The sequence below is a fragment of the Scleropages formosus genome, chromosome 6 (assembly GCF_900964775.1).
Source record: "Scleropages formosus chromosome 6, fSclFor1.1, whole genome shotgun sequence".
Lineage (NCBI taxonomy): Eukaryota > Metazoa > Chordata > Actinopteri > Osteoglossiformes > Osteoglossidae > Scleropages > Scleropages formosus.
In genome coordinates this window covers 10,624,872-10,650,910 of record NC_041811.1, presented here as the reverse complement: position 1 = coordinate 10,650,910, position 26,039 = coordinate 10,624,872, and the positions used below count along the sequence as shown (strand labels likewise).

Genomic DNA, 26,039 nt, shown 5'->3' with positions numbered 1-26,039 from the left:
AATTAATTAAAATACATTTTAAAATCATGTAATCCCAGTAAAAGCGCCAACCAAACCCAGGCCAAGGAATGGGAGCTGTATTGAAACAAGTACATTTGGAAAGGGGAAGAATGGCAATCTTGCTGAGGCTAAGAATGAAAAAAACGCTGACGATAGAAGAAATACTTAAATTAAAAACGGTTATTATCCCGCCATTCTCTGGGTGGAGGCTGTATCTATGCTTAATCTACCATTGTGTTGGAGGCGGCGCTACGAGTCCCTACAGGACGTGAGGCACGTCTGCAGCACAGCGTGCGAGAAGATACTCTGGTGTCAATGAGGACATTACTTTGAACTCATTTCAACTCGTGTCCTCTGGTTCGAATCACGAAAGTTATGCGTGAAATATCCTTAGTGGTGAGCCTTATACAAAGCTGTACATTCTGAAGTACATTTTATTTTTACGTCTTCTTTCAGAGACAATAGCGCTCCACTCTTGTTGTTCACACTTTCTAAATCATGAACTTCCAACAGTACAGCCTTTATCTTTATAGACCCTCTCTTTACACTCTATTTGTCTTATTTTTATTTCATTAATGTATTCTTTATGGTTTTCGGGGCATGTTTCTCATTTATGATTGTGTATAAATTAATTCTGTTTAATTCCCCTTAAGAATACTTATTCTGAAGCATTATAATTAATATATACTGTACATATGTTGCTAAATTCACATCACCTGGAGTTGTGCAGTTTACCATGCTACATGGTGTTTGCATATCCGCCTGCTTTATTTATCATGAAAATTAAGAATTTCACTTGTAGCAGCAGGAAGTGGCAAAGATATTGGGTCTGACCTGGTACGTGTTAGGCTTTTTATAGGTAAGTTGTAGGAAAACCTATATAATAATAATAATAATAATAATAATAATAATAATAATAATAATAATAATAATGGAAAAGAAATCAGCATGGTGTTGGAGCAGATAATGCTGTTGCCTTTGCTTCTCAGATCTGGCTCGGTCTCTGTTGAGTTGTCTCATGTACTCCCTGTGTTCATGTGGCTTTCCTCCACATGCTCTTGTTTTCTCCACAATCTAAAGACAAGTTTTTTCAGGTGAATTGGTGATTCTAAATTACCCTTAAGTGTTTGAGATTGTCCTGAGTTGGACTGATGGTCCATCAAGAGTGTACGCTGCCTCACGCTCTATGCTTCCAGGTTAGGCTCTGGACCCCTACAACCTTGCTTTGAACAAGCAAAAATGGATGGATGGATGGATGGATGGATGGATGGACGGATGGACGGATGGATGGATGATGTAAGATGCCACATTTAAGTGAAACTATGTGTTCATGACACAGTGCAGTGATTCAGGTGTGGACTGAATCTCTCTGTGGAGCTCCCATGCCTCTGAAGGCAATCCACCTGCACCTGTTGTCTCGTCTGAAGTTTATCTACGAATTTCCCATTTCAGTGTTTTCACATATTTCTGCTGCGTTGACATTAATCGTTTGGCATTTCCAGGCGACCTTTCCACAGGCAAAGCCGTCCTTGAAGAAGTTATGGACTCTATCACAGATGTATCCTCTCGGAGCTATCACAAAGCAACACCCTCTCCCTGCATCTTACATATCTGATGTGTGCTCTGACCTTCTTTCCCAAGTTATTCTTTTTCGTTCCAGGTTGGTTTATACTTTTTACCTGCCATGTTATCTCAGCAGGGTTTTTTGCGACATCTTTCGACAGTAAATTTAATCATTTTATAGTAGAAAATGCTGTCAGATACTTGCCTTTAGGCAAGCTACCAGTTCTTGATCCAAACAATAAACTAGGAATAACATTTTATGAGCGCCTCTTGCGGTATCAACTAAACAGATGACCATATTTTAAAATATAAATTAACTGTCTTGGTGTCCATAAATTGATTGGCTAAGGATATTTTGGAAAGGCGCACTGATGACTAAATAGCAGGAAAAATGCATTGTTTCCAGTCACTGAAGCGCATTTTCGAATTAAGTCATTCTGACAGTGTACTGACAGTCATTATGATGTCTCTTTCATAACGACTATGAAATTTAATTGTGCCGTATACTTATTTTTGTTCTATAAAACTTTTATTTTACTGTTGGTGTTAGTGGCTTACATTTATTCTAGAGTATAGTTTGATTGGTTATTCATTAGTTTTGTGATGATGGTGAGTTCTTAGAGTTAAATATTGGTTTGTGGGTGGGTGGGTGTGTATTAGTTCAGATTATATTATAGTAGTTTTTGATCATGCCCCTCGTCGCCTGCTGCCATGTGTCAATTCATCCCCTTCCCTGCGGTCAAAGTGGTGGGTGGTAGGGACAGAGGGCAGTGAGGCAGTGTTTGGTACTGCAACTATAAGGTCCAGTCAGATCAACCCGAAAAAGCCCCAGCGGCAGTCTGCCGGAGTCGTTCCCCCTCCACCTCTGGCCAGGGCTGCATGGACGCCCGAGAACCAAAGCTCACTGATCATAAATTTGAACACCCCCACCCTGAAGCCTGTTAAGCCCTTCCAGCTTTATTACCTGAGGCAAGCCTCGGACCGCCGGAGGAAGGCAAGGCAGCTGTAATGCCTAGCACAGATGTCCCGCTATAAATCCAGACCCCCTCCGGGTGGGAGCGTACAGTGCGGTCAGGCCTGGGAGAGAACCACGACTCCAGCACCACCGCCGTGGGTGTCAAGTGAGGACAGGGGCCCCAGATTTAGGTGGGATATCCACGATAAAGGATGACTGCAGCCCTGGTTTCAGTGGATGGGGACAGCAAGAATAAAGGAGCGCCAGGGTCAACGAGGGCTACTGAGGAACCATAATATAACTTGGCCCATACTGGATATACATACGTATATTCATATTTCCTTTGAAAATTGCTGATAGTATTTTTGGTGATTCCTGCCAACACATGACAAGTAGTTACACCACCAGCATACACACTGTGAAATTATGCCATTAATACACCGTATTGTGTAATCCACCACAGGCAGTAAGATGCCGTTGGATGGAGTTGCTGAAGATGGATAGCAAACCCCACGTGACTTTTTTTATGTAACTGATCAATTGTCTTGAATCAGATGTTTTACGGATTGTTTACATCTGTTGGATTTTATTTCCAAATTCGAATACATGCAAACTTGGTTAACTGTCCTTAACCCAAGGCTGACCTCGAACATCCAGTTTACAGCAATGTGGTCGCCAAGACACCTCTCCGATTTGCACCTCAGCCAAGTCTGGTCAGAGATGTTGTGAGACCAGCTTTAACGGAAAACCGAGATATGTCGCCAGACATGTGCAGCTGAAGGAAACCGCACATAACTTGTCGCAGCTGATTAGGAGAAGTGAGAATCGACGGAGGCAATGTGTATGTGTATCACCACAAGTAAAACCCTGGTATTTTACACAGAGCCATTGGGCATGGGAACAGGAGAGAACTTCTGTATGTTTGATTCCATATTTTTTCTTTCAAATCCACCATCCGTGTGGCCAGGGACATATGCTAATGTGACTGAGTTACCAGTGTCATTGTGGAAATTTGGGATTTGCATGGAAAAGTGACTAGTGGATCATAGGAGTTTTTAGATAAGGTTTGTTCATTTGTTTGGAGCTTACTGTAGGGGTTAGGGTTGCTGCCTCTGGATTAAGCAGTAGTAGGTTCAAATCCCCTAATGCTCTAGTGGCTTCAATAAAGGTACTAACCAAAATGTAGGGTGACATGGTGGCACAGCGAGTAGCTCTGCTTTTTCACAGCACCTCAGTCTGTATGGAGCTTGCGTGTTCTTCCCGCGTCTATGTGGGTTTCAACTGGGCGCTCTGGTTTCCTCCCACAGTCCAAAGACATGTTGTTCAGGTTCACCCATAGTGTGTGAGTGACAGAGAGAGCGTGTTCCACTGATGTATGGATGAGTGACCCAACGTAAGTAGTGTATATCGCAGTGTAAGTCACCTTGGCAAATAAGGTGTGTGGTCTGAGAACACTACATAGAGTTCATTGAAAGTCACTTTGGAGAAAAGCGTCCGCTGAATGAAGTAATTTAAACGTAAACTGCTCCTGTAAAAGTTTCCCTGCTGTATAAATGAAAAAAAAAAAAATTGAATGTTGCATAGGAGAGACATGTCAACTAAATTAGTAAACTTTATGTATTGACAGATGCATTCAAAGGTGTTAGCCCCTTCCACAGTCTTCAATCTTCAACAGATGCCTTCACAGAAGTATTGCACGTGTACTGCACTACTCACTCCTGCCAGTAAGGGACAGCAAAACGCTAGTGTGACTCTGCCTCATTATGGGCCACATTCCTCAGAGAGCTCAAGGTGGACTGGAGGAGACCATTACCATCACACAGGAAGGGTTCAATGGGTAGCCTCCCAGGGACTGACAATGTAATAGATCAAGGCCACCAAGACTATGGTTTGTTTAAAACTTTCAAAGTGTCATATTAAGTTGCACTATTCAACACTTTGTGTTAAACTGGAGGCACAGCCGAACTAACCAGGAATGTTCGGATTTCCGTATTTCCGCCCAAAGCGTATTTGGTAGCTTGGGGTTAGTCACCATGTGTGGCTAAGCACATGTTGCACATAATATTGATTTGTAAACAAAATCCTTTTTTTTAGATGACGAGCATTGCTTGTGACAAAAGGCTTGAGAGATCATTTCCAGAAACAGGTTCAAAAAGCAAAGCAAAGGTGCTTGCTTTAAGTTATTGGAAATTTTCATGATTCTGTTGCATATGTATACTTTGATTTTAATTTTATTATAGCCCAATTTGATTACTTTTTGACTTGATGTGCAAAAGTTAAAAAATTTGGTCTATCTTTACTTTTAAAGTACATTACTTTACAGAAGTAGTGAGCTGGTCAATATCAGGATGTTTAATTGTTCTAAATTGAAAATGCTTAATAATTCACTCAACTCTTGATGTTAGTTTTGGATAGAACTTCTTTTGTATCGGGGGGCGGTAGAGCAGCAGGTTTAATTGGGTTTTGCTCTCTGGTGGGTCTGGGGTTCAAGTCTAGCTTGGGGTGCCTTGTGATGGACTGGCATCCCATCCTGGGTGTGTCCGCTCCCCCAATGCCCTCTGTTGCCGGGTTAGGCTCTGGTTCACCACAACCCCACTTGGGACAAGCTGTGTGTGTGTGTGTTCTTTTGTATCAGGAAAAAAATGTGGCAAATCATTCACTGAATCAGCACTTGCATTTTCTTAGATTTTTATCTGTTTTTGTGGTTTGTACAGTTGTAGCATATCCAGTCTGGCTGTGTTTGCAGTCGCTTTGATTTTCAAAATGGAATGGCCCCATGTATGACAAACAAACATCAAGCACTAAGCAAGGAAAAACAAAAACAAACAGATTCCAGTCCGAAACCCCTGTCTACACACACAGGCTCCCATGTACCTTGCTGGTGTTTCCTTCTCCATGTCTTAGAAGGAGAAGTCACCTGACATTGGCCATCGGGTTTTAATCTGCAAGTTAAACACTAGATCACTCAACATGTTGCAACAGAATTCCTGTGTAATTCCCAACAGCTGTGCATTGTTTTCCTCATATTGACAGTGTGTCTGACGGGGTGAGGTGGGCTGCAGGATGGTGAGTACCAGGAGATGCCCGGCACCAGTTGTGTGACCCCACGGGAGTTGACTACCCGCACACTGGAGTCACTCTGGTTCCTTGGGATCACACTTTAAGGTTAACCTCACTATGGGGAAAGAGAATGGTGCAGTTTTTGAGTTCCCTTTTCACGACCTTGAATCGGCGGATGTAAAAGACGGACCACAGTGTTAACAGAGTTCTTACCATCATTTTGTGCTGGTATCAAGGTTAGAGGTCAGAGGTCAAAAATATAATAGATGTTTCACTGCAGCATGCATGATGTGTTACTGCATTTCTACTTTTCTTCAGGCCAGCAACATGTAAGGCTACAGAGAAGAACCATAATTTGTTAATTTGTAGGGTTTGACTGTGGGGAATAAAGAAAAAACTAATTCCTAACATATCTATTAATATTTTCCTGGCTGCTGCAGTAGTGTGTGCAGACATCTGACATTTGTCTCGAAAGCACAAGGCTTCATTGTTGTATTACTACCAGATATAATGAAATTAGCATTTCCCTGTTAAATCTGCCATTAATGGGAGTAAGGAGTGTGCTCTGGTGTAGTGACCTTTAAAAATGGCTTTATTTAACAGCGTAGAACTGCTAGCAGATCTGTGTGATTGCGATTAATGCCACTTTAAGTAACGCTGCTTACAGCAACCTGAAAATGAGCTGTTACTATAGCTTTTGTTGCCAAAAAGCAGCCTTGATCCCTTCATGCTAGAAAACAAAGTTGATTTTAGTGGGCATCAAAAAAAGAGGTTAATAGGAGTCATAAAAAGTATCAGGTATGAGAATCCTGTGTGTGTACCTAAGCCCCAGATGCATGACGCTGGCGCTAATGCAACACAACTGGAAAAGTGTCTGCGTGGCCAACTGTGAGAATGGCTGCCTCTTGTTGTCCCGGTACTATTCCCAGGGTTAGGCCTTCCCCCCCCTGTTGCTAGGTCTCTTTGCGAAAGGAAGGAGTACCAGCGTGGAGGGAGGGGGTGGGCATCTTGGAACGGAAAAGGTGTTACCTAAAAGGGTGAGACGAGGTGACGGGTATTTGTGCCAGCCACCGTCTGACCACGAACAGGGGAAAGCGGGAAGCAGGAGGCCGTGGCCGTGTGCTCGTCTCCTCCTCGTCCGCTTGCCAGGATGGGCGTTTTGGAGGGAAAGCATTCCGCTAACATATGGTTATTCTCTGGTTTTTTTCTCTTATTTATTTATTTCTTTATTTATTTATTTGGTTTTCTTTTTTTTTTTTTCAGGGAGTGTTAAGCCACCAGAAATCCACCCCAAGACATCACTGAGGAGTCACTCATCAAACTTTTGATTTGTTCTCATTTTCAAAACACAGAACGATGTTATTTCTCTTCCAAAGGTGTTCCAAAAAGTAAAAAGCTTAAATTTTAAATGGCAACCCCATGTCTCCCTAACCCTCGCCTCCGCTGTCATGTGCCGCGCATTCGGACCCAGCAAAAACGATGCGATCATGACAGTTGTGGATTCTGGTCAGTTCTGAGCCTTGCCAGAAAAAGTCCTAATTTGAAATCTCTTTTATTTGTGTCAGGAGGTCTCCACGGACTCCATCAAATTTGTGGTGGGTTTTCACCTGCCATCCTTACTTACTTGCACTTGCGAGCGGGGAACTCCTGAGGAGTTTACGGGCTATCGTTCTAAATCTGAATTGCACTGTGCCGCACAATATCTGCTTAGATAAAACAGCTGTCTAAACAGGAGCGATGCATGTCTACCGAGGTGTGAAAGGAGATAATTTACTCTGCCACCCGACTTGATGTGGCATAGTAGTCCTACTTCGGAGCAAACAGCAGATAACTTTTCGGTTAGTGTAACCAGACTTTTCAGTTAGCATAAACATGCTGTCGTCTTCGAAACAAATGAAAGTAAAAATAGAAAAAAGGGACCAATTAAAAGCACAGCCCCCGCAAACGAGTTGTAGATCTGTTCCATAAATTCTCCAGATCCCTGCCGAACGCAAGCCAAGGCCACACATACGGTGAAATCATAACGTGGATGTTTACAGAACTCCTGCCCCTCGCTTTCAGACAGGAGAGCATTGCCTGAGAAGATCAAAGGCAAACCGTGCTGTTAAGAAAATGCGAGCTGCTTCAATAACACGGCCTCCCAATAAATTATGCCCAGAACAATTGCAGACATGTAAACACAACCTTTCCGGAATTAAAAAAAAAAAAAAAAAAAAATTAAAGCAGTGAATTTACTGTTTTATCTAGTCCCGCACACTGTCAAAGTGGAAAGTTTTTGTTTGGAATATGTGTTAAATAAACATACTTTTATGGCATCGATAATGCTAATGGACTATACGTGCATTTTCAATAATCAGTTTTAATGTTAGGAAAAGTTTTACCTCGAAAGTTTTGCCATCGAGATGGACAGTTTATTAAACTCCACTGTTCCCAGAAGGATGCTACCATTAGTCAGAAGCAGGAGCCTAGCAACCCTTAAGTGTTGTCTAGCCTGTGTTTTCTCCGTTACAATAGTAACGAGAATAACGTTAATCTGAATAAGAATCTTAAGTACCAGGATTTAGACAGATGAGGGAAAGAGGTTAGTTCTTACGTCAGAGGTATCTGCAGTATTAGATTGATATTAATAGCTTTCAGGATTGAACAACTTATGTGGTGGGTAAGGGTTTTTGGCAAAATGTTGGAAAGCTCAAATCCTAGACAAAAAAAATGGGCTGTTTTACCTTGGAGTAGCATAAATTATCTAAATTGCTAGAGTAAAAGTGAGCTGTTGGGAAGACTGTAGGTTATGTCATATTCTTTGAAGGGAAATGAAGAGGAAAAGGGGGAATGGATAGGGACTTATTCAAAGTTTTGGTTTACTGACTTGTGTTGAGCCCCGTTTAGTTGGTAGTTTCTGCAGTTATGGAGCCAGGTGCTGAAGTGCCAGCCCAGTTAGACCCAATTATGCTAATGAAAATGACCATGGGTCTAACCATAAATCTGTGAGTAGACCGTCTTTCCCATATGTCCTGTATCTTCTGACGAGGGATTGAGAAAGACCCCAGGCCTGCAGTACTCAGGTTCGGAACCACTGGCAGAGCCCAGTGGACAGTTGGAGCCATAGTAAATTAGGGAAGGAAAAAAACAAAACCTTGGCACCAAAGGATTTAAGTTGGAATGTGTGCGGGAAGCTTCATTTACACAGAGACCTCTTTCTAGGAAAATGTCAAATCGCTCTTTCGCTTGAGTTGTTTTTGTAGCCCTCTCAAGCAAGCCCTCCATCTGCCTCCCCCCCGCACAGCTCAACGTAGACAATGTTTCATGTGTTTATATGTCATAAGCTGATGCTAAGCTCTGTTCTCTGTCTCCCAGAAATAGTTTGGAGTCCACAAACCGAAATACATTAAACTATTTTGACAGCCCTTACCCCATCCCATGACCGTTGAGTGCTAGGAGCAGTTTTTGTACCCGTCCGTGTCGACCGAGTGCGTCATCGACGGGTGCTTTTATGAACGATGTAGAGCAGCTCAAGATCTCTGCGCTGAACATTGTGATCAATGTGTGGAGAGAACGTCATTTTAAAAGTGTAGATTTACGCAGCTTTAATTTCCATGGTGTGCAATTTTGAGTGATAAATGTGCTTTTACTTTTGAAAATGTACTTGCGAGAAGTGGAACACAGAATGTTTCTATCTTTTTTAGCAAAGTACAATCCTGTTTTGGGTCAGCTGATCTTTCGTTGCTGGAATAGTCCCTGAACCACACAGAACAGCTTCGTAAGTGCAGAGCAGGAGGACATCATCAGCTCACTAAGTCCTAAAACTAGGATAGGTGTTATTATAATTATGTAGTCAGAAGTACTATTACTGGCAACTCCAGTGGTATAGAGTTTTGCAAGAGCATATTTCCTGAAGCAGTTCCAGCTAAGTGTCCTTCCTTTTTTCATTGTTTATATATATATATATATATATATAAACCATAAAGTTTCCTTCCTAAAGGAATGATGAATACCTCGCTTGGAACTGAATTTACCCTACTTGCGTGAAATTCAAAGTTTTAATGATGATGCCTCCTGCTGGACTGACCAATGAGGAAGACAGTGTGAGAATGTACAATGTTCCCATGCAGACAAGGATGAAAGTGTAAGAGATTTAATGTTCACTTGTATGTCTGCTGTCTCCCTATTTTCTTTCTGCCCAGGGGAGGTGTTGAGTTTCGTCGATGACCTGCTGTCAGGGTTGGGGTCCTCATGCGTGGTGCCAGGGAGACGTAACAACGAGCACCCCCATGGCTCTGTCTACACGCTGATCTTCAAGTGCCTAGAGTCAGACAGCCTTTATAAGTAAGAATCCACATCTATCCTTCACAGTTGCCCGTCCAGCTCGTTCACCTGGCAGCCGGCAGAGTCAAAGTTCACATGCTTGCTTCAACACAAATGCATACCCCCATTTCATCCTTTCATTTCAGAAGTGCAACTGGCAATTGTCTTTTTGACAGATTGGATGCATTAACTAAGTAAGGGAAAGGGCTATCGGTTGTTTTGCGAAATGATGTTCACCTTGGCCCCCGTTCTGTGAAGTTGGAAAAACACCGCGCTAATGAAAGCAAAGCAGCGTGACGGATTAGATTTGGCAGATGAGAGTGAAGAGAAAATGGCATTGTGAAGGTGGAGGCCCACCAGTGAAAGATTGGCTTCATTACTGTCCCAGATGCTGGAATGACTCCATGTGGATGGTGATTATCTTAATTTTCGGTACACTCAGCAAACCATTCTTAATTTCCTTCCAAAGATCAACATTGTTTAAATTGTACAAAGGAGGGGAAAGTACTTCAAGACTTGTCGATGAAAGTTATGCATTCTTTAGCTGATTGAAGATGTAGTGACACGGCGCTTTTGCGAAGCATTGTCACATGACCCTTACAGGACGGTTAGAAGCACTTTTCCATGCAGTAAAAGTGAAACGTCTGAGTGCACCTCGGCAAAATGAGCAATACCTGTATGGGTGGAGCTGGACAGAAGAATGAAAGCAAAGTGTCCTGCATCTCGCTACAGAAGAGCTGGGAAGACATGGCAGCTAATTTCCCGATCAAAATTATTAATTGAATGCCTCGGAAACAGAAATTAATTTTCAGGAAGGGGATTCAAACTTTTGAATGGTACTTTAGGTTCAATATGGGTCTCTCTGATAAAAGCCACCGAGAGCAGAAGAAGATTAAGTTGTACAGCTAGTGATCAGACACCAGCAGAATGTATCTTTACGGGCTGCTGGTTCTCCTCAGGCAGTGAGACCAACATCTGGACCATGTATCATAAGGTCAGCAAGGGTCTGGAATTGTCGTTCAGGGAGTAGCCACTCTTCCACGAGGATGTCCTTTGGATTACTCCGTTTTGACGGAAGAAAAAGCCGTAGGCGGTTCTCCAGGTGGTCCTAGAGAACCCGTGTATTTTCCGTGACTTGGCGTTTGGGGAAGTGGCTGGGAGGAGGAAAGCCTCCATGCTCAGAGCATGCTGTCACACATCTCACAGACTGAAGCTTTCATGTCCTGGACCACATGTTTCAAAATGAGATGAAGATGAATAACATGCTGAGAGTGAGTCAACCATGCTTTATGAAGGAAGGAATTAATCTAGAGTATAATAGAAAAATGTGGCCTAGTGTCACTGTGTAAATGGAAAAGCTGGGTGTTCTTGGTTATGAAGGTAATCTGTTTGTTGCCTATGAACCAACAGTGACAGGGAAGCCACTGCATATTTTCCAGTGCTAGATATGGAGGACTAGTCAGAGGTTTCGGTACGCTTGCAGGAAACAAGTTTGATTTATTTATTTATTTATTTATTTTCTTTTTTTTTTTTTTTTTTTTTTTTTTTTTTTGTTGAGGGGGCATGGTGGCACAGAAAGAAGCACTGCTATCTCACAGTGCCTGGGTGGTGCAAGAGAACATGGGTTTGATCCCTGCTCAGTCAGTGTCGAGTTTGTATGTTTTCCCCATATCTGCATGGGTTTCCTCTCTGTGCTGTGATTTCCTCCCACAGTCCAAAGACATGTGGTACAGGTGGATTGGTGATGCTAAATTACCCATGGTGAGTGAGTGTGTGTTTGCCCACTCTGCAATAGACTTGTGCCCTGTGCAGGTGTATCCCCCTCAGCCTTGCAACCAATGCCCCCAGGATATTCACAACGATCCTGCTCAGGACAAACAAACAGTTCTTATTATTTTATTTTATTTACTTTACAACTGACAACCTCATTAGTTTCAGATGTATTTCACTTTCCTTCTTCTCCAGTTAGTTCTTGAAGACCTTTTGAGATGTGTTTTGGCTTGTTAACAATGATGGACTGCCTAACTAGGTCTAACCCTGGTAGAATACCATACCTCCAAGGTGTGATATGATAGCCACGCTTTCTGAGACTGCCATGAACTTGGTATAGATAGCCAACTGTGTCACCAGCAAAGCAGTCCCACACCACCATACTGCTGGGCAGAGGGAACCGCAGAGGCACAACTCATGCTCTTACCAATATATGACCTATTAGGAAGATGGACCCAAATATGTCACTATTTAAGACATTAGTCTTAAGCATCCAGTCTCTTTGTTTCTTGACCCAGAGAAGTTTGTTTTCAAGTAGATGAACCCAAACATTTCATTGGTATTGGATGTACTCTTTCTCTAACAGTAAGATCTGACAGGTGCTGCAAGGGGTTGTATACAGAGAGAATGTGCTGTTTCTTTCACTTCAAACCTTTGTCTGATATCCCCGGAGACACAGACAGAACATCTGACCTCCTCACTGCAGTTGTTTCTCAAAACAGCTGAAAACGGTTGCCTTCACGCCCTGTGAATCGGACAAGAGCTGCTATCACAGGTGCCCTTTGACCAGAATGTCATACCATTTTTCTCTTTGCCCGCCATCACCCCAGAAATAGCTTGTTCTAACATGGTTCCAATCCCATGCACTTCCTTGCAGGGAGGGATTTGCAGCCGTTCACAGTTTGCCCGTACACCATTCCTTTCCCCATACCCAGATAAGCATTTACATAGCTGCTGCTCCTGTATTATATCTAAATGCTTATGTACCCTTTAAAAAAATGTAGGAAGGGGATCAGGATTAGTCTATCCTGAGGTTTGTGCACCTACTTGTGCGATGAACATTGGTGCATAAAGGGGAAAGAAACACACACACACTTTCTGAACCACTTGTCCCATACGGGGAACCGGAGCCTAACCTGGCAACTCAGGGCTTAAGGCTGGAGGGGGAGGGGACACACCCAGGACGGGACGCCAGTCCATCGCAAGGCATGCCAAGCGGGACTCGAACCCCAGACCCACTGGAGAGCAGGACCCAGTCCAACCCACTGCACCCCCTCTGGAATACACACACACACACACACACACACACACACACACACACACACACACACACACACACACACACACACACACACACACACACACACACACACTTTCAGAACCGCTTGTCCCAGATGGGGTCACGGGGAACCGGAGCCTACCCGGCAACACAGGGCATAAGGCCGGAGGGGGAAGGGGACACACCCGGGACGGGACGCCAGTCCGCCACAAGGCACCCCAAGCGGGACTCGAACCCCAGACCCACTGGAGAGCAGGACTGTGGTCCAACCCACTGCACCACCGCACCCCCCCGAATAGACACCATTAACACTCAAATCAATGGTTATAGTACACATGCCACATAAATCCATCATATGTCTTGTATCTTCAGAGTGTCTGATTGGGCCGTGATCAGGCAGAATATTCATATTTTAACATTTAAATACTCGTCATGGGACTAGTGTAACGTGACAAATATCAACTTTGACTAAGGACAATGATGCTTGTGTCAAACTTTTTTGCCTGGGTATCCTTTCACATCCCAGTGTTGTTCTTGGTTGTGGTGTTTTTCTTCTGTTTCGAAAACAGATGTTTCCTGTTAAAGAGTGACTTTTTTGGAATATCAGAGTCCATAGTCGAGACTCTCTTGGTACAGACGAAAGGGCAGCACTGGCACATGAGGAAAAGCAGAAGGCCCTTCTATGATCAGGGAGTGTTACTAAACATCCCCGGGAGTCCAAGAGGGTTTCTTCTTTCACTGACTCAATTGTTAAATCATGTGCTTTATAGTAGTAATGCTGGCCTTGCCTGCTGAATCATTTTGACTAGCGTATCTGAAGAAAAATTTTGCCATGTCTAAAGAAGTGCAGAGGAGCTGCTTGGGAAGAACTATATTTAACATTTTAGCAATGATTTTTTTTCAAATTCAAATGATGGTGGAGGAAGATACTCCTGCATCTGTGAATGACAGCAATAATAAAGAGCCTATAGAATTTGTTTTTTTTTTTACAAAATATTACTTCTGCCTTCTTTAATCTGCTGTTATTAATTATTAATTTCATGTAGCAGTACAACACACCACATATTGCATTACAGCTGCTAACCGCAGTTTAATCCCCCCATAGTAGCATTTTTGCTTTTGAGAGGAGCGTGGTATAATTTTACTATGCAGCAAGGGAAATTCTGTCACAGAAAAGTTTCAGTTGAACAGTTCCCCAACCACACATAGTCACAAGCAGGGCCATTCTTCATCCCTAAAATGAACCCATTGTAGGAAGCTGATACACAGCAGGTGGAGTGGTGGGTAGAGAACTTGTGAATAGTGACCAGAAAGTCGTTTATGTCCTTGGGGGAGGAAATAGCAGTCACCCCAACCTAAACTAAGGCGTCAGTGTTCATTTAACTGTTACTGTAATCCATAGGCCAAGGCATATTATTGCTAAATCTGTCCCAGTATTAAAAGCTGTTTTCTTACCATTAAACCACAATAAAACAATCCAGATGTGACATTTTCTTCAGTGGGGGGTGGGGGGGTGCTTTGTGCAGGGGAGAATTGAAACAGCTCTTAAAGCATGGCCCCACTTGTTTGGAACAATAACATCCAGTGTGGATCAACAGCAGTTCTCCTGCTCCTTGGAGGTGAGTGGGATGTTTCAACTGGAAGTCAGCTTACCTTGACAGCTTGACAGTCAAGGCCACATTGATGTGCTTATGTAGACAAAGAGCGGCAAATGGAACTTGAGAGCAAGAAGATCAACCTCAAATGGTGTTTAAATACGATGGCTTTGTTGCAAAGTCTCCTGGCGGAGCCTCTTTCACAAATGTTGCCTGAGCCAGCTGGGAGAGAATTTTGCCTAAGATCATGGACTCTACAATTCATAGACATAAATATGAGATTTGATTCATTTCTTTGATTCATCACTTCCATGTTTTTTTTTTTTTTCCATGGTTTTTTAGAACAGCAATCCCTCAAATCAATAAATAAATCCATTTCCAAAAATGGAGCAAATGTTGGAATTTCGCATAACAAAAGCCTATTTCCTATTATTTTAACTGAAAAAAAATAATTAAATGTTCCCAGGCGATCAAAAAACCTCAGACCAATTTTAATGAAATATCACTAAAATACTGTAAAACACCTGTATAACTATCATCCTGTGATTTCAGGAAGATGTGAAATACTTAATGATTATCAAACACTTAATAAGGTCATTAATGGGTCTGTTATAGGCAGTACATTTCAGAAACTAATCATATTTTCCTTATATTCAGTAGACAAAAAAGAACATACAGTAAAGAAAGTCACAGTGCTTTCTATAATTATTGGCACTCTTTGTAAAAATTAGGAAAGAAGGCTATGGAAAAAATTTAATTTATCATTATTTGATCTTACGCTCAGATTGAGAGAAATCTAACCTCTCACTGAGGTGAAATTATTTGAAGAAATAGAAATCCCCAAAAAGAATGAAACATTTTTCTCAAAAATGTGTCACAGTTATTTAAACCCCTGCATTTACTATTTTGTGTACTGTCTGCTTGCCATGATAACAGCACTGGGTGTTTTCTTATAATGCTAGATGAGATGGGAGAACACATAAAGGGATCTACACCAAATCTGTCCAGATCCTTCAGATGCCTCGGACCTCTTTTGTAGACTGTCCACTTCGGCTCACTCTGTAAGCTTTCAATTGCTCAGGGGACTGGGTCAGGGACTGGGATGGTCTCTGCAAAAGCTCGATTTGGTGTTTATCCAACCATTTTTGTGTGGATTTGGAGGTTTGCTTTAGATCATTGCCCTGCTGGAAGATCCAAACACAACCTAGTCTCAGCTTCCTGGTAGAGGCAAGCTGATTATGATGTAAAATCTTTTGATATTGGAAGGCGTGTATCCTCACATGATTCCCGGGGCCTTTGTAAGAAAAACAGACCTGCAAAGATTCACCACCACGCTTTAAAGTGGTGATTAGGTTATTTTCTGCATGACCTTGATTCATTTTACGGCAAAGCACCTCTGGTGCTTGTTGCAAAAAAAGCTGTCTTGGTTTCATCTGACCATAGAAGCCATTTGCAGTCAAAATTCCAATAACATTTAACAAACTTCATGTGCTTAAGTTTGTGGTTTGATGTCAGCAAAGGCTTTCTTCTGACAAGCCTGCAAAACAGTTTTTTGGTATGGACATGGCATCTAATTGCAGTTTTGGAGACTTGGTAACCTCAGGATGCAATAAACTTGCAATTGTCCAACTGTGAGCTTTGGAGAAACTGTGATTCTTGTTTTGCTTCTTGAACCCTCCTCCTCATTGTGTGTCCAGGCAAAATAGGCGTATGTTCTCTTAAAGGCAGGTTCATCAGAACTCCAGTTCTTTGACACTTCTTGGTTATTGCTCTAATAATGAAAATGGAGATTTTCAGGTGTGCAGCTACTTTTTATAGACATTGCCTGATTTATGAAGGCCAAGGGATCTAAATCCAAGGTATTAGGGTCAGCAGGTAATGTAGTGGTTAGAGCTACTAGCTTTAAGCCCAGAGGTCACAGATTCAATCTCCACTTCCAGCTGTAGTACCCTTGAACAAGGAACTTACCTTAAAACTGTTTTATTAAAAAGTACCCAAATGTATAAATGGATAAATAATTGTAAATATCTTAATGTTGTAAGTTTCTTAGGAGAAAGGTGTCAGCTAAATGAATAAATGTAAACAAACTGTCTCATTTCATTTGTGTACTCTCTGGAAACAAAGTCAAAAATCACCACTTAAGAGTTTCTTAAGATCCATGTGTGCTTTTAAAAGGCAAAATATTAATGAAAATATATATTAATTAGATTTAGTAAGTGATAATTTCTACACTGGCAGTAATTTTGTCCCGTGTGTTTTGAGGAAAACATTTTTTTTTTCCTTTTGCAAGGAGTTTTTTTTTAATTTTGCCACACTTAAAGATGATTTGTCATAATTTGAGTGTAAGATCAAGCTAATCAAAAATGAAAACTTTTTTATAGTCTTTTTTGCTCATTTTTACCAAGGGTGCCAATAATCCTGGAAGGCACTGAATAAATAAGGGCAGACAACAATTTAAGATAAACAAGGCAATTTGGTGTAATTAATTATTTCTGTATTTACAAAGTGAAGAGAAGAACAGTTGATTGTGTGCTGTGATGGGTTGAGGAGGGAGGAGGCTTGGCAGTCATTCTTGCACTGCCACTGCACAAATGCATTGAACCAAATCAAATACAAGACACGAAAACCAACAGGAGGCAGCTAATGTTACACTAGCACGAACTACAGTACATTATTGCACTTCTGCTTTACTCACATGATGCACGACTTTGAAATGTTTTTTGACGCTTCGGATAAATTTTGTTACTCACATGGATATATTTTTGTTATTTGTAATTCACATGGTCACTTCAAGCAGTTTCACTGGTTTTTCATTATACCTGACAACACAATCTTAATGCATTTTCCTTTGTTCTGTGAGTCAGTTTTTCTCCTTTTACAGTGTGAAAACAAGACCAGCAGTAAAACAATACAAACAGGTATTTATAATTTAATAAAAGCAAGAGAAGTCCAAGACCTCTAGTCACATATCAAAATCATACTGTGTACACTGGACATTTAAGAGCTAGAGGCAGGATCCTCCTGTTTCTTTGGCATACTCATAGAAGAATGTAGATTTTATTGTAAAGGAAATTAAATATTAACCTGCTCATCTTGTGAGCTCCATATGGAGATGTTGTATACCCATTATGCATGACAAAACATAAGTTTTGCTTTTGTATCAAACTAATATTAATTTTCTACTGATTTAAATCCATATTTCCTCAGTGTAATGAAAGCTATCATGTTTTTTCAAGAGGTTATTTTTATGCTGTGCTACTGACTGAAAAAAAAAATTAAATAGCATAAAACTGAATATTAAAATGTTAAGGTTGTCTTCATAGCAGGCAAAAGTTTTGCATTTTCCTGTAGCTTTTAGCGTCTTTGCTAAAGTACTGTTTATGCTCTCAGGGTTAAAATTGTTGTAACACATAAGTGTGTGATGTGATTTTTGATAAAACACAGAAGGATGGAATACTTAACACTGAACCTGTGCCAGACATGTTGCAGGTTGTATCTTTCTCTTTTTCAGCTTCATTATGTCATTTATGTTTATTCATTTAGCTGCTGCTCCAAAGCGACTTACAATGTTAAGGTTACAATTATTTACCCATTTATACAGCTGGGTAAAAAAAGAATTGTGATATGTTTCCAACTTCCAATGATTTGGGTAGAATCATTAATAACAGCTGCCTAAACACAAAGTTGAAGTCCAGAGTCCATCATGGATACACAAGGCACTGTGGTAGATAGGATGCACCCTGGATTGGATGTCAGTTCATTGCAAGGAAGTGATTCACTCACACATTAACATACTAAGGGTCCCTTAGAGTCACAATTTCACCTTAAGTAAATATTTTTGAACTGTGGGACGAAACCAGAGCACTCAGAGGAAACCCCACATGAGCAAGGACAGAACATGCAGAATTCACACAGACTGTGCTTGATTCAGGGGATGCGGTGGCGCAGTGGGTTGGACCACAGTCCTGCTCTCCGGTGGGTCTGGGGTTTGAGTCCCGCTTGGGGTACCTTGTGATGGACTGGTGTCCCGTTCTGGGTGTGTCCCCTCCCCCTCCAGCCTTACACCCTGTGTTACCGGGTTGGCTCCGGTTCCCCGCGACCCCGTATGGGACAAGTGGTTCTGAAAATGTGTGTGTGTGTGCACTTGATTCAAATCTACATCTGAACTGACAGCTCAGGAGGTGAGAGGATGCAATGCTAGCTGATATATTACAATTTTTCCCCAATTTGAGCTCATGTTCGGTATTAACTGTAGAAGTGGTTATTTGCTTTGGTGATCACATTTTTTTTCTTTTGATGGCACCATGGCAAGGTGCTGCTTCCTGTCCTCCTGTCCTCCACAGAGACATTTGGGGATTGTGTGGGGCAGACAGGAAAATCATTCCTTGGTTTTGTCCAGGTTTCTTTTCTCTATGGTTTTAGGTGCATGTCTAGGACAAGTTGTCAGTAAGAAGTCAACGAGAAGTGGTGTAGTCATAAACTTACTAATAGTTCTTAAATTCAATTAAGTCAATGTGTGACCTCATAGTGACCAGATAGTTAGGGTGCCTCCAGAACATTCTGACTTCCACTTGTGTCTTTAGTTTTGAAAGAATTGAAGGGGTATGTGTACTGTCACTGTGACTGAGTCTGTTCTTCATGCAACCCAAGCACTACAGTCTTTTTTTAAAGAATCCAATATTCTGACTATATGTTTTGAGTATAATAACCTCAGTCTCATCATTTGTACTCCCAGTCAGAGTTCTGGGTATACTCTGGGTTGCAAAGCAATGTGACCTGAGGAAATGTTAAAAAACCTATCAGATGGAAACTATCAAATGTTCTAGCATCAAGTTAGAACAAAAAGGAATGGAATCAAGTCCTTCAAAAGTAACAGAGATTAATTGAAGGACTTGTGTCTGATATTGTATATTTTGCAACTGAATTCATCACATAATTAGATTACAGACACAAAACAGAAATATCTAATAATAATAAACCTTTTACTTTGAGTACTTCTGAAATATGGCTGAAAAGGCTTTATGAAAGCCTCGGTCAACTGAGTTCAATTTGCATGTCCGACTCAAGGGAAAAAATTCCAATTAATAATTTTGGTTTTAGCCACAGATCCACAGTCTGCTTAGCCTGCAGCGGTTGTAGCCCACAATGGTATCTCAACCACCTTCTAAGATGAACCCTGGAATTCATCATTTCCTACAGGGCTGTTCTATTGTCAATGGGGAGCTTAGGGTGGGGGTCATGGGCAATGGAAATGTTGCCAGTGTCTGGTGGTTTGGGTTAAAGACAGTCAGAATAGAGAGCGAGAGAGTGGGGACGTGGTGTTTTCTTAGCGGATGTCCGGTCGGTGCTGACAACCCAATAGAGATGTCCAACTGTACTAGAGGACTATGTACTACTCAAAAGCGCCTAGAGGTTTACAAGACTTTGTATTTCAAGGACCACACACATCATGAGGCAGCTGTTATCCCTGTTGCAGTGCCCCCTTCTTGATAGCTTTCTGCTTAGCAAATGCCACCCACTGATGCACTAACATAAAGAGAACCATATTTATGGTTGACTTTCTGGTGAAATGGAGAAGTGACATGGGAAAAATAGGCATAGAGTTTAAACCTGCTCTTCTAAGTACATGTGGCCAGTTAGCCACACAAAATTTTGTCTTCACTCCAGAGAATCACAGCTTATAAACTTTTCTCCATCTATGATAATTTTAAATTGTCTCAATTAATAAATTCCGATGTCTCATTCAAATAACAAGGGTTATTCTATTTCTTCCTCAACAAACTCTCATAAAACTAAGGAGTCCACTGAGAAAAGACGGGTTGAAACCACATGACTGAAGAAGGTTGCTATGAACGCTTTGGAAGTTATTGACAAAGAAGAAGAGACTGAGGCTTTTGCCGCCCGTTCTGCGGCCAGCTGTGCCAATTCACCTTGAGGGGTAGATCTGATGGCATGGATGAGAGGGATATCACCTAGTCAAGTGTCCCATCTCAGCGTCATGGTTGAGATGTTCAATCAACTCAATGGTATGGAAGCTAAGCTAAGCACCTTAAAAATGCAGATGAATGCTGTCAATGAAAAATTAGAAAAAACTCTTCACCTCTGTGGCAGCTTTGAAAGCAAAACTCATCTATCTAACTGATCACATGAACAATGCTGAAACTCATTTTGTAGAGGCTGAATACAGGATCTCCGAATTTCAGGAAACTGTGGAATCCAAAGTTATCTAAGTAAACAAACTGGAGCAGAAAGCGATTGTACCAACCAAATCTGGAAGAAATGAAATATAAAAACCATCGTAAAAATTTGAAGATTCTGAGAATGCTGAAGAAAACATCTTTCTTAAACAATTTCTGCAGGAGGATACATGTTCCTGGGTGGGACTGCTGGCCGATTCGCCTCCTATTGAGCTACATTTTGTGTATCAATTCCTTGGCCAAGCTCCCGTCCCGAGCCCCCTTCTGAGAAGCATTCTGGTCTGATTTCAACTCTCTGACAAAGAAGGCATCGAGAAGAAAAGCTACATCATCGTTAAAGATTCCCATAAGCAATTCCACTCCAAACTGTCAACTGAAATCATCTGGAAAAGATGCCAATTTGATGAAGTGGTTAAAGAATTAAAACAACTCAAAATCTACCAAGGTCTTGCTTTTCTAGCCCGACTAAAGTGTCTCCATGAAAAAAAAATCTACCTATTTGATGCTGGGCATCTGCCACTGCTTTCCTGGCTGATATGAAGGACTGAGACTGAGAGCAAAACTTTTTTTCCTTCTATTCAGATACGGCTTTATAACTCTGTGTAGGTTCCTGTGTTTCACAAGTTTTTTTTTTTTTTAAAATCTTTAATTAATTTCTTATATTGGCAGTTCCCAGATTACAAACGGGTTCCGTCCTTAAGTCTGTCTATAAGTCAGATTTGTATGTAAGTCAGAACAGTTAGGTAAGGGTTGTGTCTAATGTCAGTTAGTCAAATGTTTGTCTTAGTATATAGCATATAGTGTACCTTTCTATGCATCAAAAAACATTAAGGAAACACTTCTGGATACACTAAAACACACACACACATACAGTCTGAACCACTTGTCCCATATGGGGTCCCTGAGAGCCAGAGCCCAACCCGGCAACTCAGGGCATAAGGCTGGAGGGGGAGGGGACACACCCAGGACGGGACGCCAGTCCGTCACAAGGTACCCAAGCAGGACTCAAACCCCAGATCCACTGGAGAGCAGGACCTGGTCCAACCCACTGCGCCACCGCTCCCCCCACTACACTAAAACATCTTTAATATAATAATATAGTAATGATAATAATACAACATTGTAATGATACAATGATAACAACATATTATAACATTATTATAACAATAATAAATGTAACTACGTACAGTATTTATCTAAAAAAAATTAGAGGAAGGTGACTAGGATTCATCTGATTCATCTGAGTTTTATGCAGCTACTTGTCTGATGAACACTGGTGCATGTAGTGGAAAGAAACAAATGAACTTTACTGAAGAATCACACATCTGCAGCTATGTCTCTCTCTTTCCTAATGTAATGCACAAATTGCATTCTCTGAGATGTACGTCGCTTTGGAGAAAAGCCTCTGCTAAATGAAAATGTAAATGTATAATAGAGAAAGACATAGAAAGAGATAATAATAAATGGTACTACAGCATTTATAATAGAGAGCGAGTGTGTGTGCGTGTGTGTAGGTATAAGAAACAAAGGAACTTTAATGTTCACTTTTCCAGCATTAGATTTTTCCGATCGCTTTATTATTTCCACTTTAGTTTCAATCATGATCGTTTTCCTTGTCTTGGATGCATCACCATCACTTGCAACACATTTATTCTTTGGTGCCAAGGTTAGGAGGGTAAAAACAAAAACGCACACACACACAAAGACAGAAGACACTGTTAACAGCAACGTGGTCCGTGTCATACTGAGCGGGCAGGAGACTGAGGTGTGCGTGTGGACTCAATCACGGGATCTTTATTGATGGTACACAAAGGGAGCAGATGAGATTTGTGGTCAGGGACAGACGTGGGACGCTCAATGCACAAACGTAGGTCTTGGGGAGAATCTGATGTCGTAGTCGAGGAGACGATGCAAGTGCCGGGAGTCATGGATACCAAAAGCGAGAACGAGGGATTGAGGAGAACAAGGGACTTGGAAGGACAGGTAGGTAGTCTAGGGTTCACTCGAGAGCACTAGAGAGACAGGTTTCTCAAATGAGATTCCACAACCAGGGTTTGCAGATGTGGCTTCTTTATACCCTGCTGCTCTGATTTCAGACAGTCGGACGTATGGGCCGAGGTCGTGGGCGTGACAGTCTGACTGAAAAGAAGGAATTCTTTGTCCTACCTTGGACTCATGTGCCCACGAGCCAACAAATCACTGTAGAAGCCCAATGTTTTGATGCGCGTCGCAAAGTATAGCCCATTTGTTATTACGAATCATTGTATGTAACTCAAATTTTTAATATAGTAGGCTTTACGAGGGGTGGTTTGTAACTACGGGTTTCACGTAAGTCCAACGTTCGTAACCCGGGGACTGCCTGTAATATTATTTGAGGGGGCTTCACTCTGTATTCTATTAAGGGTGGGTCTTGAGGAGAGGGGTAGTCAGTCATGTATAATTATATGTTTAGGTTAGGAGGTGTCATCCCTTTCCAACACTTGTAAATATAAGTGGTTGCTGACAGGTTCTCTAAGAGGGGGATGCTGCTGTTTATTCAAGTTTTGTTACTGTCTGCCTTTGAATATTCTGTTGTGACATTGCCATCTCTGTCTGTTTATATCTTTCTTTTCCTCTTTCACTTCTTCCTTTTTATCTCTTTTCTACTTCAGTGGGTCACATTTTTAAGTTATCTAACAATAGGATAGATTTTATTTCTTGTCTAACTGTGTTAAAGAAAACCTGAATTTCCATTTAACATTAACATTTGGGATATTATATAGGCTGAATGCTCTTATTATTCTGAAATATACTAAAGGAAATATTAGTCTTCATAATTTCAGTAAAATCTTTTAAAGTCTTGTCAATTTTATTTATTCTTAATTTAGTATTTGGCACTGTGGTCTATATTAATAGTTCTCTTCATACATGGAGGATGTTAGCAATGAATTTTTCTCTGATAAAATTCAATCTGAATGACAACTCATAGGTTCCTTGGACAACCGACTTAGATAATGGCTGTTGATCACTTCCATGAAACATTTGATTTCCTTGATCTAGGCTTGCAATTACACTTTGTGCTACTCTGTATTGTTACCATATTCTGCATGTGGCTGTAACCCAGTGTTGCAATAATAATAATAATAATAATAATAATAATAATAATAAACTGCTGTTCACACTGTAGACTAGGTGATTGCTTTGTCTGAGAACAAGTAGTACATCTGTGAGCCGTTTGTGACTTGTGATGCCATGATGCCAAAAGTGTGGCGCATTACAGTTACACTTTTTATCATTTTCCAATACCTGTCTTTCTCTTTCTCTCATTCCACAAACTCATTGTGGCATAACAGTAAAAAAGCTGCCAGATTCATCCTTTCTTGTAGCTAAAATAGATCTAATGCATATGGCAAGAATTAAAAGATTTCCTTGCCAGAGCTAACAATTTTTTGCTGTATTATATAATTAATTAATGTGACTGTTAATATAATATGGGGACTTTTTAATCAAACATTAACTGTGTTGAAATATTTGCCAAATCCTCTGGTTGTTCTCAGTTTCCTTTGAAGACAACTGAAATTGTTTTGTTTTTCATAAAATTGGTTGCAAAACACCCTGTCTGTTTTGTGGTATTGAATAAATTCTGAGGGGAGCATCTTTATTGGACTGATTTTTTTTTTTTTTTTTTTTTTTCTGGAACGAAGAGCAGTACAGTAAAACATTCTTTGGATCATACTGTTGATGCTATCGTTCCTCCTCAGAAACCCACAGCAAACCTTGATCTTAAAGAAGCTATTTACTAAAAACCGTTTGACCCTACATTTCGTGTTTTGCTAGTTAGTGTTTTTGGACGATTGTCAAGTAAGACTTAGTGAGCTGTCAAATATCTGGCCTGCGGAGGGGAAAAAAAGCAAGGGGCTGATTGTTACCAGCAAAGGAAAATAAGACAACCAAGTCAGAAGTTGAAAAAATGAGGAGCAGCTGCAATGAGCGAGAGAATGAGACAGATGAGGAACATGTTAGCCTCTTGTTTGTACATTTCCTCTGGCAAGGCCCGTGACGGCCTCCCTTTGTTCTCCAGGGGCGATCTTTGCAAGCACCAATTATTCACCGAGCCTGGGAACACTAAGCGCCAATGGAGTCTTCACGTTCCTTACCCCAAGCAACTCTACTTTGCATCTTTGCGCAAGATGTCTCTCTCATCGACCTCTGAATGCTATCTGGTCTTATGTAACACCGCTCCTGTCCGTTTATCCTCGTTATCTATATACAGCCTGTATCTGTCCATCTATCTACTAATCTGTTGTCAGACTTTCTAAATGTCTGTCTGCTCCTTAATGACATCTAATCTTTGCATTTATAATTTGCATATATACAGGACTTACATCTTTATCTGCCTGCTGATCTGTCATTGGTCCATCCATTTCAGTTTCTGAATAATCTACATTACTCTAATCAGCAGGAGTCCATTGCATTATCTGTTATAGTATTTCCCTCAATTTTTCTGACTCCCTGTTGGCAGGTGATAATTTGTATTCATGATTAGCAGGGCAACGGGTTGACACAGCAGGTAGTACTGGTGCCTCGCAGCTGGTGGGCTGTGTACCTGAGTGTGGATTCCAGTTTGGTTCAGTCTGTAGCCTCTCAAAGTCAAAAGACACAGGTTTCTGATGACTCTGAATTGCTCGTAGAGATGGAAAGAGAGAGTGTGCATGTGCGTGTGTGCTTGTGTGTGTGCGTGTGTGTGTGTGTGTGTGTGAGCTAATGTCCGGTCCATGGTGTACCCTACCTCCACCTTATGTTTCCAAAGTCGACTCAGGGCCATTCTGACCCCGCCCTGGACAAACAGTTATTTATAATGAATGGATGGTTAATTTTAAAGAATTACTCTCACTTATTGCAAAAGCGCTCACAGTAGTGCAGGAATGCAATCGGCTTCACGGTGCCCCCAAAAAATGTGCCCACAGTGGTTTAATATCATATCAGAACGCAACAGGGTTATTGTCCCAAAATGTTTCCTCTGTTGTGGAATAGAAATGTATAAAGACTATTTTGGTTTGGAAATGCCTGTTCTTTTTTGCAAGGGGGTTAGACATAATGGCAGTAAAATGAGTGTGTTTAGAAAAGAGCCCTTTATCATACAAACCATGGAGCTAACCAGAAGAGCAACGAGCTGACAAGTCACCTCCGAACCCTGAGCAAACTTTGCCAAGCAAAAGTACCCGATAAAAACAAAACTATTAAATTCAGTGGACCGTAATCTGACCACTTAATTCAAACAGTCGCATACGTGGGTATACTGTTGTAATAAGCACATATCTGGCAGATGCCACAGTCAA

General features: G+C 41.2%; 1 protein-coding gene across 2 annotated transcripts in view; it reads left to right on the top strand.

The window, feature by feature from the left end:
- astn2 (astrotactin 2) overlaps positions 1 to 26,039 on the top strand; it is a 327,163-nt gene that overhangs the window by 287,543 nt on the left and 13,581 nt on the right. For both annotated transcript variants that reach the window (XR_003797747.1, XM_029252720.1), the window contains exon 20: positions 9,760 to 9,901. Coding sequence is in view for 1 of the 2 variants with exons in the window: in XM_029252720.1 (XP_029108553.1) it covers positions 9,760 to 9,901 (142 nt within the window). In the remaining variant the exon portion in view is untranslated. The remainder of the gene's footprint in view (positions 1 to 9,759; positions 9,902 to 26,039) is intronic.